Here is a 13,892-nt window from a genome sequence, read left to right as displayed (position 1 = left end):
TATATATATATATATATATATCGTGAAGGAGGGAACAAAACTAATTTATTTCACACAAAAGTATTGTGTGAAATATGTATTTTCCCAGATAACGAAATACCAGACAGGTAGAGAATGCACAGATGAAGTAGCTTTTTTGCCAGTGAGATGATGACAACTGTTATAAAGCCATCTCTCAAAAAGAGAGACACATTTTAATTGCACATAATTGCAGTTTCATTTGAATTTTTTGTTAAAATAAAAAAAAATTGAAATCAAGGTGTCTTGCTTTATTGTGTACTGTAGGCTTAACCCTAATCCTGCTTAACGAAAATTACCCCATAGTGTCACCTAGCATCCAAGCGGTAATACCTGTGTTTTTTGACCAACCAAGACTTCTCATCGACTAACTTTTGGTCAACTATCAGGGGTAGCACTAATGTAAATACTTGTAAATAGTACAATTTATGTAATTAAACAACAAACATGTAACAAAATATAATATATGCAATTTAATATCATATTCATTGTTGAATAAATGGATTTGTTAAAAACTTAAAATGTGACCAAAGTTATGAAAAATGAATTAAATATAATTTGTAAAATGTATATTTTCTTTACATATCTAGTTAGAAGGTCCCTTATATAATTAACAGCATTCGCTGGGAGAGAATTTCTTTCATATGCAAGCAAACGGGACATTATAAATGAAATATACCCATATGAATCGATAACTAAATCGGATCAAAAGCTTGTAAATCAGAATCGAATAAGGAAATCTGTATCAATACCCAGCCCTATGACACACATTAGAAATGTTTTAATAGTTTCTCGAATTTAAACTTCAGCAGCAATAACGGTGATAAGAGTTGTTTACTTTGATTCATTTCAGTGAGTCACTTCTAACTATTCCAATTAGTGATTCGTTTGCATCATGCAAAAATTTCCACTGAAGTCCAAGTAGCATTTTTCATAAATTAGATATTTTTTGTAAAAAATTACATTGCAAGGTTTTGTAGTTTATCACTATTTAGTCATAAATATCTATATTTATATATAATATAGTATTCTTAAATATATATATCACCAAGGCCTCATTATATAGGTTACAAAAGGCATTAAATAAATCAAATTGGAAGGACAATAAACTAATTTAATCTCCAGAAGAAAAGCTCTGGTCCATTAAATGTATAGCTTCAACACTGAAACACATTTCAATAGAATGTGTTTAAGAAAAGCTCTCCCTCTTGGAGGAACACCACCCATCTGTTTGTGAACAAAGTAAGTTTCGTTTAAAGCTGTGGCTGTGAAAGAGAGAAGTGAACACTTTCTTCTTCACCAGCAGGGTTTTATGGTGGAGGATTATTACGGCATATTCCCTTCTCCACTATCTGCAATCACATTATTCTCTCTTACCCCTGCCTGTGAAGCACTAACATTCACTAGGGAAAACAGAGTGCCTGGGAAAGGATATCTAAACACAATCAGGCATTACCCCCACACATGCTTTGGGGAATGGAAAGACAATGCACAATATCCAATATACGACATTCTGGGTCTCTGCCTATTTTCTGAGAACTGTTAAACGCAGTAGACAACTTGCAGAAAATCATTGTTGCCTGGCACACCATAGGTGCTCAAAACAGGAGATCGAGCAAGCTGTTGCCGTTGAAACATGAAACACATGGGTCACCAAGCAACAGCCAATAGTGACCCTCCACTCCCGAAATCTCCACCATGCATGCAAGTGTTTATTGACATCTTCAAAACTCTGATGATTACAATCAGTTTCCTCACATAAAATGTAAATGTTGCATTAAGAATATGATAAATATGTATTGTGATTGCAATGTAATCAATGAGTGTGTTTACATGCACAACACTAAGCTTACTATGCTTACTCCAACGTAAGAAAACAACAAACCTTAACACAGGACTTGAAATTACTGGTTAAGCCGCAATGTGTTTCCTATCCAAAAAAGCTATAAACAAGCTATCTGAATGGAATCTATTACATCAGGAATGTTTGTTTTGTTTTTTACATTACGTTTTGAAGCTATGCAATGAAATCTGATGTATGAGAGAAAGAAAATTACAGACTTGAAAATTACAGGAATAAGAAAATGATTCTACCATAAAACTGCTAGTATCTACTGGTAAATCCTACATGCTCATTTTTTGTGTGTGAAGTATGGGGAGTCTCCAAAGACAGATCTTACCTTCGTTCTTGTTTTCACTTTTGATTTGACTTTTTGCCGCCTTTTAAGCTTCTTCTTACTCAAAGCTTTCTTTCCCCTGGAAAAGATGAAGTTACATCAGATTTTGCAGTGTAAATAATCACAAATTAATACAAAGGCCTTTCTAATATGCATAATGAATATTTTGGTAGTATTTTGTCAGGTAACCCAATTTAAGATTTTACCAATACAAATCCAATATATCAATCCTATAAAACAATTTGTGTTTGAACAATGTGGGTTTATCAATGGCAAAAGCCAATATCTAGAGAACAGGTTGGCAGATGGGTGGCCAGAATAATGGTGATGTATCAACCATTACAACAACCAATAACCATAAACAATTTAATGACAGCACATGAGATGCACAAAAACTTGCTTAAATTGAATGAACACTTTATAAAACATTTACAATATTCACTATTAAATCTACTAATTATAAATATTTAGGGTATTATCCATCGACAAAGCTGTCTGTATACTTGAGAAGTTGAAAGTGGAGCTACCATTACTGTTTATTGGCCAAATGCTTCTCATTTCAAAATGGCCAAATACAGTTGAAGTCATAAATGTAAATACACCTTAGCCAAATATATTTAAACTCAGTTTTTCACAAGTCCTGACATTTAATCGTAGAAAACGTTCCCTGTCTTAGATTAACTAGGAACAGTACTTTATTATAAGAATGTGAAATAATAGTAGAGAGAACTATTTATTTTAGCTTTTATTTCTTTCATCACATTCCCAGTGGGTCAGAAGTTCACATAAACTTTGTTAGTATTTGGTAGCATTGCATTTAAATTATTTAACTTGGGTCAAACATTTTGGGTAGCCTTCCACAAGCTTCACACAATAAGTTGCTGGAATTTTGGCCCATTCCTCTAGTCAGAACTGGTGTAACTGAGTCAGGTTTGTAGGTCGCACATGCTTTTTCAGTTCTGCCCACAAATTTACTATCAGACAGAGGTCAGGGCTTTGTGATGACCACTCCAATACCTTGACTTTGTTCTTAAGCCCCCCCCCCGCTTCACGGTTGGGTTGGTATTATTTGGCTTGCAAGTAGGGCTGCAACTAACAATTATTTTGATAAACGATGAATCTAACGATTATTCGACTATTCAACAGTTATTGCAAAGATTAATCATTAGCTCTTAACCAATTATTCAGCCTGTGTCCTGACTTAAAAGGTTGGATTAAACGTGCTTACTAACAATAAAAATGACAAAATCATTCACGGTATAACAATAAATTACGTTCACTGAATTAATGGGACACATTTTTTTTTTTTATTAAGTTTTATTCTCTAAAGAAATTCACTGCAAAAAATCCTATTGTTATCAAGTTTTTTGTCTTGTTTTCCATTTAAAATTATCTAAAAATACTTCAAACAAGATACATTTACTCGAGAAGCAACATATAAGATATTTAGAGTTGCTTTAAGAGAATGTATCTTAAGTATAAGTGTATTGTGAATTTTTTCACTTGGTTATAATTCTGCGAGTGCAGTAAAGACAAAATCTACTTATATTCAAGATCTATTCTCTAAAAGCAAGTATAAATATCTTATATCCTACTTCTCAGGTGAATGCATAATTTTTTAAAGGATTTTTAGATATTTTAAAATATTAGCATTTTTATATTATATTCAACATTGTCAGGAAAAAAAAAATATTTCTGCAGTATAGCAGCTAAAGTAAATGTATGTTGTTTTAAAGGAGTTTTAGATATTTATATTGGAAAACAAGCCAAAACAAAATCAAATCATATCGGTGTATAACGGCGCAAAGACTACTTCTCTCACCATTCTGTTCACTTCAAACCATCTTTACTAACAAAAACATTCTCTCTTATTAATAAAGCTGTGTATTGCCAATGTTCTTCACGATAAGAAATGCCCAGTGACACATATATTATGATTCAATAAGTCGTAAGCCATCACATTTTAATCTAGCTGCATTAAGCGTCCGCACTTGAGGGAAGAGCGTCGCTGTGACAGAGTATGTATCACCCGGTTGCAGTTTCAATCTCTCCCCCTTAGATCGGGACATTTGCGCAACTCATAGAAGAGGAGCTGACCGCAAAGAGAGATGCCAGTTTTAGAGTTTACAGTTATTTACATGATCTGATTCTGTATTATTTTAACTTTAATAAAGCTATGACGCATTAAATATAACTGCATTTAAGATGTAACGATGGGGTGTTCTGTTTCATTCCTACTGACCGCCAGAGGCAGTGTAACCACTACTGGATTATCGCAATGCCAGCTAGATAGGTCGAGAGAATATACCAACAAAGTCACGTAGTGACGTATGCTGAGCCCAGGGGGTTATAAACCACATTCGCTTAACACTCTGCCTCTTTCGCTTTCTTGTCTGGTTGAGATAGGTTGTTTACCTAAGTGATATATTGTGCTGTCAAGTGCAGCTTACAAGAGCAGTGAGATATCGTCCTCACAAGCTGTGTCAGTACGCATCTATGCCAATTCAACGGATTTGAAGTTTTTTAGCCGCATTTTGGTGAGTTTCATTCCTTTTCGTCAGTAACACTCTGTGCCTCTCGGTGCTATACGGTGGCTGGTGTTTTCCATGTTATAAGTTAACGGTTTTCCATTGACATTATCATCATCCATTCAGTAGTTCTGAAAAATTTTCCTCGAACTTATGTGATACGCTGTGCCCCTAGGTTCAATTCATTGGCCATTTTAGATATACATTTCTCTTTTTCGTGGGAAATTTCTTGACATTACCTGTATGTTCACCCAGAGGAATCATATAATTATTATTTTCCTTGCCTGTCTTGTGCTTCATTACCATCACTCTGCGTGCTTCATTACCATCACTCTGCTTGACATAGTTACTCACTGCAATTAGTGAGTAACTATGGCTCACAGCTCGATTGCCACTGGTTTCCCACTGACTTGTAAGCTGTGCCCTAATAATCTCCTACCGGACGACGGTCATGACATCTGCCCGTCGTGTTTGGGTGTTCAACATCTGAGAGAGGCTCTCACGGACCCATATTTGCACTGAAGTCTTTTACCTATGTCGGAAAGGCGGCTCTGTCTAGCTGAGTTAGACCCCAATTTAACGGTGAAACTCAGGCAGTTGGACGTAACAGCCGGCGTTCCCCTCCCATCTAAGAGGAGGGCCACATCGCAAAGTGATGAACATTCACGTGTCGAGGAAAATTCACTTTCTAAGACGGTCTCTGTGCTTTCTTCAGAGATAGCAGAGCTGAAAGGCCTGCTTAATATATGCTACACCTGTGAAGATGACACAGGAGGATGAGAAAGTTCAGAATCGTGGAATTGGGGAAGAGTATTGATTCCCCTCGTTTTTCACATAATTCTGACTTGGATGTGCTTTCTACGATTGCTTCGGATTCTTTTTTTCATGATCATGGGAATGCGGTGGATGTTGCGGCACAATCATCACCTCAGGATGTTTTCACTGGTTTTCCAGCAGCGGAGGGGTCTAGTGGGGGGTCAGTTCAGTCATATGGACCGGCCCAGCCCTCTTCTGATGACACTTTGTCTGTGCTTCGAATGGTAATTGCTCGTCTAGTACTTGATGAGTCACCTGTCCAATCTGCCCAAACCTTTTTCAGGCAGGCCACAGCTGCGACTTCTTTTGCCATGCCACCATGTAAAAATTTTGTGGCAGAGTTTTTAAATGCCCTCACTGGTTCTGGTCCTCCTAAATGGCGCTCAAAGATTGCTCGGACGTTAGCATCTATGGCTGAAGCAGATTTCATCGGGGTGAGTCCCAGTGCGAATGTCCCAGTGCGAAAAGTGGTCGCACAGATTGATTACTAAAAAAGGCATACAAATTTGTTGCCTACATAACTCAATGGGCAATGGGCCATGTAACCCGCAAGCTGGGTAGTCTTGTAGCCACGCTTCTAGCAGCCCGCCGCCAAGTGTGGCTTGGATACCTGAGGACTGTAAGAAAACCTTGAGAGATCTTCCATTCATTCCCGGACATCTTTTTGGTCCTAATATTCCGGAAATGTTAGAAAAGAGGGTAAAGCTGTCTGAGGCCACTCGTTAACTGACGCAGATGCAGGCAACCCTACCTTTAGGATGCCAGCAGTTCAGACCCGACATCGCTATGCCACACCGGAGCAATATATCCACCAGCACACTACACCTCAATCACAGCCCACTCAAAGGCCTTGTGTTACTGAGAATGCTACCACCTCATCGACATTTGCCAGGAGGACACCGTCAGCATCCCTCCGAGACCACTAAAAGTCACACACATAAACCCTGAGACACTCAGGCCGGCGGTCAATCGGTTTTCAATAGAACAGATAGAGTACTGGAGGACCAACACCGCAGACCCTATAGGGTTTTGACGACTCCGAGCAAGTGATATGCTCTACAGTTTCACCGCCGGCCTCCCAGAATTTCAAGAATCATTCCTACGGTTGTCAAAGATGCAGTTTGTTCTCTCTCTGGAAAATCGTTCACCTTTACAGAAGCGAGGCATAGAAAACGTGCATCCCCTCGTTCAGGGAGACAGGTTCTATTCAACATATTTTCTTGTTCCGAAGAAGGACGGTGGTTTCCACCCAGTTCTTGATTTGAGGCATCTGAATTTGTTCCTGAAGGTCCTTCCATTTCGAATGCTTCGCACATCAGATGTTCTTTGGTCTGTGGCAGCAGACGATTGGTTTGTAAGTGTCGACCTGAAAGATGCATACTTTCACATCCCAATTGCTGTTCATCACAGAACGTTTCTGCGTTTCAGTTTCCTGAATCAAGCCTACCAGTTCAAGGTTCTACCTTTCGGTCTTTCCCTTGCTCCAGAGCGCAGCTCTGTCTCCTCTTTGGATGAGAGGTATGCGTATTATGGACGACTGGCTTCTTTTGCCTCCACAAAACAGCAGACCGTGCAAGACTCCAGACTACTTTTGAGACATGTGCAGAAGTTGGGTTTTTCTGTGAACGAGAAAAAGAGCTGTCTGAGTCCAACACAGACCACTAGGTTCATAGGAATAACCCTGAATTCCTGGGTTCTTTGTCCCCATGTGGAGCAGTTGCTTCTTCCTTGCTGAGCAGCCTTTCATGTTATGTCGATTTAGGACTTGTTTTACTGTGGATATAGATACTTGTCTACCCGTTTCCTCCAGCATCTTCACAAGGTCCTTTGATGTTGTTCTGGGATTTATTTGTACTTTTTGCACCAAACTACGTTCATCTCTATGAGACAGAATGCATCTCCATCCTGAGCAGTATGATGGCTGTGTGGTCCAAAGGTGTTTATACTTGCGTACTATTGTTTGTACAGATGAACATGGTACCATCGGGCATTTGGAAAATGCCCCCAAGGATGAAACAGACTTGTGGAGGTCCTTAATTTTTTTCTGATGTCTTGGCTGATTTCTTTTGATTTTCCCAAGATGTCAAGCAAAGAGGCTCCGAGTTTGAAGGTAGGCCTTAAAATACATCCACAGCTACACCTCACCATCAGAAGCTAATTGGCTATTTGTCTAAAGGTTTGACATCGTTTTCTGGAATCTCCTAAGCTGCTTAAAGGCACAGTTAACTTAGTGTATTGTAAACTTTTGACCCACTGGAATTGTGATACAGTCTATTAAAAGTGAAACAATCTGTCTGACAACAATTGTTGGAAAAATTGCTCCTAAACGATGCCTAAACGACTTCACAAAAGTATCGTTTGCAAATATAAAATATGTGGAGTGGTTAAAAAATGAGTTTTAATGACTTCATTGTGACAACCATCAACCATAGTGATGTAAGCTTCTGACTTCAACTGTATCTCTCAAATAATCAAGAAAGATCAAAGGTCCAATACAACAGTCACATTGGAGCTTTTGGTATAGAACTGAGCACATTTGACATCCGAATGACATCAGACCAAGAAATGTATCTCTTAATATGTACAACACATGCAGCTGTTCTCATAATGTGTTTTTTAACATGCATATTTAATAAGCATGGGTTTTAAGGGCACCAATATCTACTAAGAAAGTAGTGCCACGTTAAAGGAATAGTTCACCCAAAAATTCATATTACCTTGTCATTTACGGATTTTTCACGATCATGATATCAAGGTTGATTATACTTCCTAATGCTTGACTCATGCGCAAAGTGCTAGCTAGCTCTATGAAGTGTAATCAAGCTTAAAATCATGATCGCCAAGAAGACTGCTGATGTCAAGATTTATAGTTCAGGGCTCAATGCTAAGGATTTTTTCTACTGGCCCGCTTGGGCCAGTGCTTCAGATTTGTACTTGCCCTGCCAAAATTTTCACTGGTCCAAACACAAAAAACAAAAATAGCTGTTTTACCAACATGTCCAAAGTAAACTATCTATATATATATATCTTTAAGGTAATTTCACCCAAAATGTTTTAAAATTAACAATTTACAAGACATAATTTATGCCTTATGTAAACTCATATAAGCACTTTATAGATATAAAGTCATAAATACATCATATTAACCTCAGCCGTCCAACCATTTACATGTGTTTTTGAACAAAGAGTTCTATGGAGAAGAGCATGGGTTTTTGGTCACCCGTTTAGTCATGTTGTCAACTTTTGGGCCTTATGCAGTGTTTTTAAAAACAGGATCAAAGATTTAGGTCAAGTCACTGAGTTAAAGATTTGATTTTTGGCTGAATGTAATAAACTTGAGAATCCCTGAAAGAGGAGACCTTGCTAATAAATCGGTTGTGACATGTTGAATACAGCAGGTAGACATTAGTCCTTGTCTGTGAATCAAGAATGTGGATATAAAGAAAATAAGAACCCAAACAAGACCAAAACTGCCTGTGATACACAAAGCACATAATGAGAATACCTGTAGAGTCCAGAAATTAGAAATGTAACAGGTATGTTATGAGAATAATATGAAGATTTAAATGTCATCTTCGAACTGAACAACTCTTCGAAAAATAATAGCCAATATGATTTTGCTTCTTTTCATTACAAATGCTATTATCATGTAGAATTAATGTTTACGCTTTAAATATTACCTAATAAAATGTATAATTACATTCTGGATACTGAGCAGCTCATAATTTCCAGCCACTTAGATAACCGGAGTTAAACAGTTTATTAAGTTTTATTCAGCGCTTCATCTCTAAAAGCGAATTAATGAGAGAAAATTAGCTTTTTATAATGTGGGAACAAAACAGTGCTCTGTCTATTTAAGAAGAGAGATGATGGTGTATATTGTTATTATAGTTTTAATTTTATTTGATTCATTACCTGACACCTTATTTTAATTCTGTCTTTATTGCCATTTGTTACCATTTTATTATTCTTATTTGTCTCGTCATTATCTGTTTGTATATTAATGCTTTTGTATATTAAAACGCTTTATATTGTATATAAACACAATCATGCCAATAAAGTACTTTAAAATTGAAATTGATAAGAGAGATGCACGGAGGTAGACAGATTTGCAGTCCACCAGAAATTATTGATTTCTTGTGTTCCAATGTGTGGAATGCTAATTTACACCAACATGTTAAAATGAAAAATTCTGGAAATTTCATGCACTGTGAACACGGAATGTGAGGGAATACTTAAAATGTTGTGCAAGACGTGCAATCCCACTCCGAAATTCATGAAGTGGGAAGCTATTTTCTTCACGTTGGTAATTGATGCTGCTAAGACACTTGAAAAAGAGTGAGGACAGTTCTAGGAGAGCACGCTTGGTGTCTGCATACTCTTGAGCTCTAACACGACCGTGCCTTGCCACATCCAGTATATTATGCGCTCACGCATCTTTGCGAGCAAAAATACAATTGCGCTTGCTTGTCTTTGAGTGCTTAGTTAGAAGACTTTGTTTGCTCCATGTAATTTTTGTGCTCTCTCGCTTGATGTCGGCTTACACTAACGTTCCAAATGCTGCACTGACATAATCTCTCTCACACTGGCCCCGGGCCATTGGGCAGTCCTTATTGTCCTGCCCTGTAGTTAAAAAGGAGTTACATTTTGGTCTCTCACACTTAAAACCTCTTTGATCACTTCAGAAGATACAGCTTTAACCACTTGAGACTTATGGATTACTTTTATGCTGCCTATATGTGCTTTTTGGAGCTTCAAAGTACTGGTCACCGTTCACTTGCATTGTGTGGACCTACAGAGCTGAGACATTCTTCTAATTATCTTTATTTGTGTTCAGCAGAGGAAAGAAAGTCATATACATCTGGGATGGCATGTGTGTGAGTAAATGAAGAGATCATTTTCATTTTTGGGTGAACTCTCTCTTTAACAACTCTGCAATAAATAAAGAAAAGGCTTTTTATACCAGTTTAAATTGGTCTGAGACTATTTGTGTGACCAATACTTGTACACAGTCCATGGTATACTAATAGATGTAATCTAGAGTCCCTTGGCGAACCCTGCACAAGGAAAGATCACTTGCTGTGAAGTCATCAAAGAGCAAATCACAGCTTTTTCAACACGAACACTATGCGATTCCGCTAATATGTAAGAATTGTGAAAGTGTCCTAGGGATTGTATAGAATAGTATAAAAAAATAAAACAACAGTAGCAGACTATATCCATTGAAAATTGACCGTAAATAGGTTTCCTGTGATTAAGAGCCTGAAGGTTGGGAGGGGTGTTCAATGGTTCAGTACATTTTGCATGCTGCTGACGCCATAAGTGGATGGTGTAAATTTACACTACGAACAGCGCTCCGACCTAAAACTGCTGATGTGTTATGGGCAGGTTTACGTATATGACCAGAAACAATTATGAATTGTAAAACACGATTCCCAATAAAACGCTGCTGTGGTGGAGACTCCTGAGAGAAAGCACGTCAGTGTTGGTGCTCGTGTCTCTGACTACAGCAGGGTGACGTAAGGCAAAACAGAACCAAGCCTCCTCCGACTAAACGAGATCAACGGGTGCTCCTTTGAATACATTTACATTATATCGATGTAACATATCGTTGAACAAGTCTTTTTATTCAAATGAACATACTGGGTATCTATAATATCCCGAAAACACGTTTGCCTGGGAAGGGACTATATTTAATTTGACAACTCTCTTCAAAATCCTTACATGATAAAATGTTTGCAAAGACTGTTCTTATTTCTTTGCATAACACATCCATAAAACATTAGGTAGACGTAATTTCTAAGTCAGTTGCCCATTATAACATTTAAATCTGAACAAAATAAATAATAATATTTCATACATCAAACTAATTCAGCCACATCCTATTAGAACAACTACATTTTATGAATGAATTGATGTTATATGTATATTACATTAATTATAAGTAAAAGTAGCTGCTTTGCAGTTATTGCTATATATGATCAAGATGTCTCAAAACAGTCCTGTTAACCCCGACAGCACTAATAAAACGCTTTTAAAGTGCAAAAATCGAAATCAACACACATCGAGCTGCTTTGCTGTCCTAAATGACATGAAACGAGTGTTTTAGCTTAGCCCGCTAATGTGATCAAGCTAAGGAAGTTAGCTGCATGCTAACCGCTGCTGATGCTTTCGCTCAAATGAGCTCATGTTTGAACCCAATGGGTCGACACCGAGTTGTTTACAAACACATCCAAACTATCTGCACAGTGTCACGGCCCGTTTTCTCATCCCGAACCGAGCCGTTAGACAAGACCCACCTTCCGAGGTTCAGCCCCTGCTCTTTGTCGTTGATCGCGGTGGTGTAAATCCTCCGGTACCTCTCTGCCAGCGCTCGCCCGGAGAGAAGAAGCTGGTAGCGGCTCCGACAATCCGAGCGAGCCCCGACAACGGGACAAGAGCCCATCCCTGATCCGATCGATGCAAAATCGTTTCCAGCTCCGGGAATAACCCTGACGCCCAGTCCCATGGAGTGGGATGCGGAGGACGACAGGATCCCACTGCCACCGGCACCCGCTGCCGCAGCAGCACACATCATCGTTTGGGGGAACAGCGCATATATTAGATTCAATTGTCAATGAGCAGAGCTAAAAGCCTCAACTACACTCCATATATCCGCTGTGCAAAAACACGAAAACGCCCGGTGAATTACATCCGTGTATCTCCGATTATTTCGGCGCTCACGATGCAACGACGTTTACGGTTAGCCGCTCTGCTGCAACTGCGAAACATACGTCCCTTCCTTCCCCGGATCAAAATTCAGCCTTTATCCCCTCGATTGCAAGCGATCCAGCCGCATCGGGCTTTCAAGTCCAGTTGTACAAAGTGGAAAGATTCAAATGCGCGAGCTGACGTCCGTGCTTTGCGTTTGTCCCTGGTGTTTTTCTTGAGTCCGTAAAGACAGCACCCCTATTAGCGCTGCCATCTTAACTTCATCATCCTTTCCTGTTCATACCGCTGACTGTCAAGCATGCTGGGATACATTCCCATCCACAGCATACACGGTTTGTGCCTCAAAATCTAGTGCGCTGGCTACCTAGCGAGCATGTGTAGGGCATCGCACGCGCGTTGAACAAACGTTCCGAACCAATCAAAAACTCAGTCTAGTTAGGGAGCTCGCTAGGTTTAGACGCAAGACCACTGTAGTAATGGAGAGGCCGTGTGTAACGCCTCAGATGCAGGTTTAGATGTATTTTCACATTCGTTTCTTCTTTTAGAAGCATTTGAATTTACAGCACGGTAATAAATACCACACATTTTGCACGCCTGTCTCTATGTTATTTAATTATTTACATTCTCCTTACAAGGACATGATGAATCGGATATGTCTATGGTTATGACCTGGCATGGACTATGAATTTCTGGCATTTGGAATATTTAAAATTTTCAAGAGTTTATTGCAAATGCCTACTTTTTGGTTCGTGTTCAATTGTTTGCACACCCAAAACCTGCCTCTGTCTTATCCCATATGGAAGTCAAGTGGTTTTTATTGTCGTTCAACCATATACAGTTAGTACAGTACACAGTGAAATGAGACAACGTTCCTCCAGGATCATGGTGCTACATAAAACAACATAGGACAAACACAGAACCACATGATACTACACAGACTAAATAACATACCTATATAAAGTGCACGTGCAAACGTGTGCAAAAAATACGGGACAGTACAATAAATTACTGAAAATTAACAGGACAATGGGCACGGTGAGAGACAGTGCACCGCTGATCAGTACACAGTAGTGCAAAAAGATGACAGTTTCTAAAAATGCCAAATGTAAACATAACATACTATGAGATAGTGTTCTATGCACATAGCAGTTATTGAGGTAGTCAGCCAGGTATAAAGTGACGCTAATTAAAGTGCAACTCAGGACACGTGTGTGTGTGTGTGTGTGTGTGTGTGTGTCAGTCCAGTCTCTGAGTAGTGAGGAGTCTGATGGCTTGGGGGAAGAAGCTGTTACACAGTCTGGCCGTGAGGGCCCAAATGCTTCGGTACCTTTTGCCAGATGGCAGGAGGGTGAAGAGTTTGTGTGAGGGGTGTGTGGGGTCATCCACAATGCTGGTGGCTTTGCGGATGCAGTGTTTTATAAATGTCTCTGATGGAGAGACCCCGATGATCTTCTCAGCGGTCCTCACTATCCTCTGCAGGGCTTTGCAGTCTGAAACGGTGCAAGTCCCAAACCAGGCAGTGATGCAGCTGCTCAGGATGCTCTCAATAGTCCCTCTATAGAATGTAGTGAGGATGGGGGTGGGAGATGTGCTTTCCTCAGCCTGCAACGAAAGTAGAGACTCTGCTGGGCTTTCTTGGTAA

At 39.2% G+C, this 13,892-nt stretch overlaps 1 protein-coding gene across 4 annotated transcripts in view; it reads right to left on the bottom strand.

Moving 5' to 3' along the window:
- The window catches only part of LOC127654801 (E3 ubiquitin-protein ligase MYCBP2), a 141,298-nt gene extending 128,764 nt beyond the window's left edge, over positions 1-12,534 (bottom strand). For all 4 annotated transcript variants that reach the window (XM_052142237.1, XM_052142238.1, XM_052142236.1 and 1 more), the window contains exons 1-2: positions 11,839-12,534; positions 2,199-2,274 (exon numbers count right to left, since the gene is read on the bottom strand). In XM_052142237.1, the coding sequence (XP_051998197.1) occupies positions 2,199-2,274; positions 11,839-12,116 (354 nt within the window). In that variant the 5' untranslated portion in view covers positions 12,117-12,534. The remainder of the gene's footprint in view (positions 1-2,198; positions 2,275-11,838) is intronic.
- Positions 12,535-13,892: the final 1,358 nt, after the last annotated feature.

Source organism: Xyrauchen texanus, chromosome 14 (genome assembly GCF_025860055.1).
Source record: "Xyrauchen texanus isolate HMW12.3.18 chromosome 14, RBS_HiC_50CHRs, whole genome shotgun sequence".
Lineage (NCBI taxonomy): Eukaryota > Metazoa > Chordata > Actinopteri > Cypriniformes > Catostomidae > Xyrauchen > Xyrauchen texanus.
This window is presented reverse-complemented; position numbering and strand designations above follow the sequence as displayed.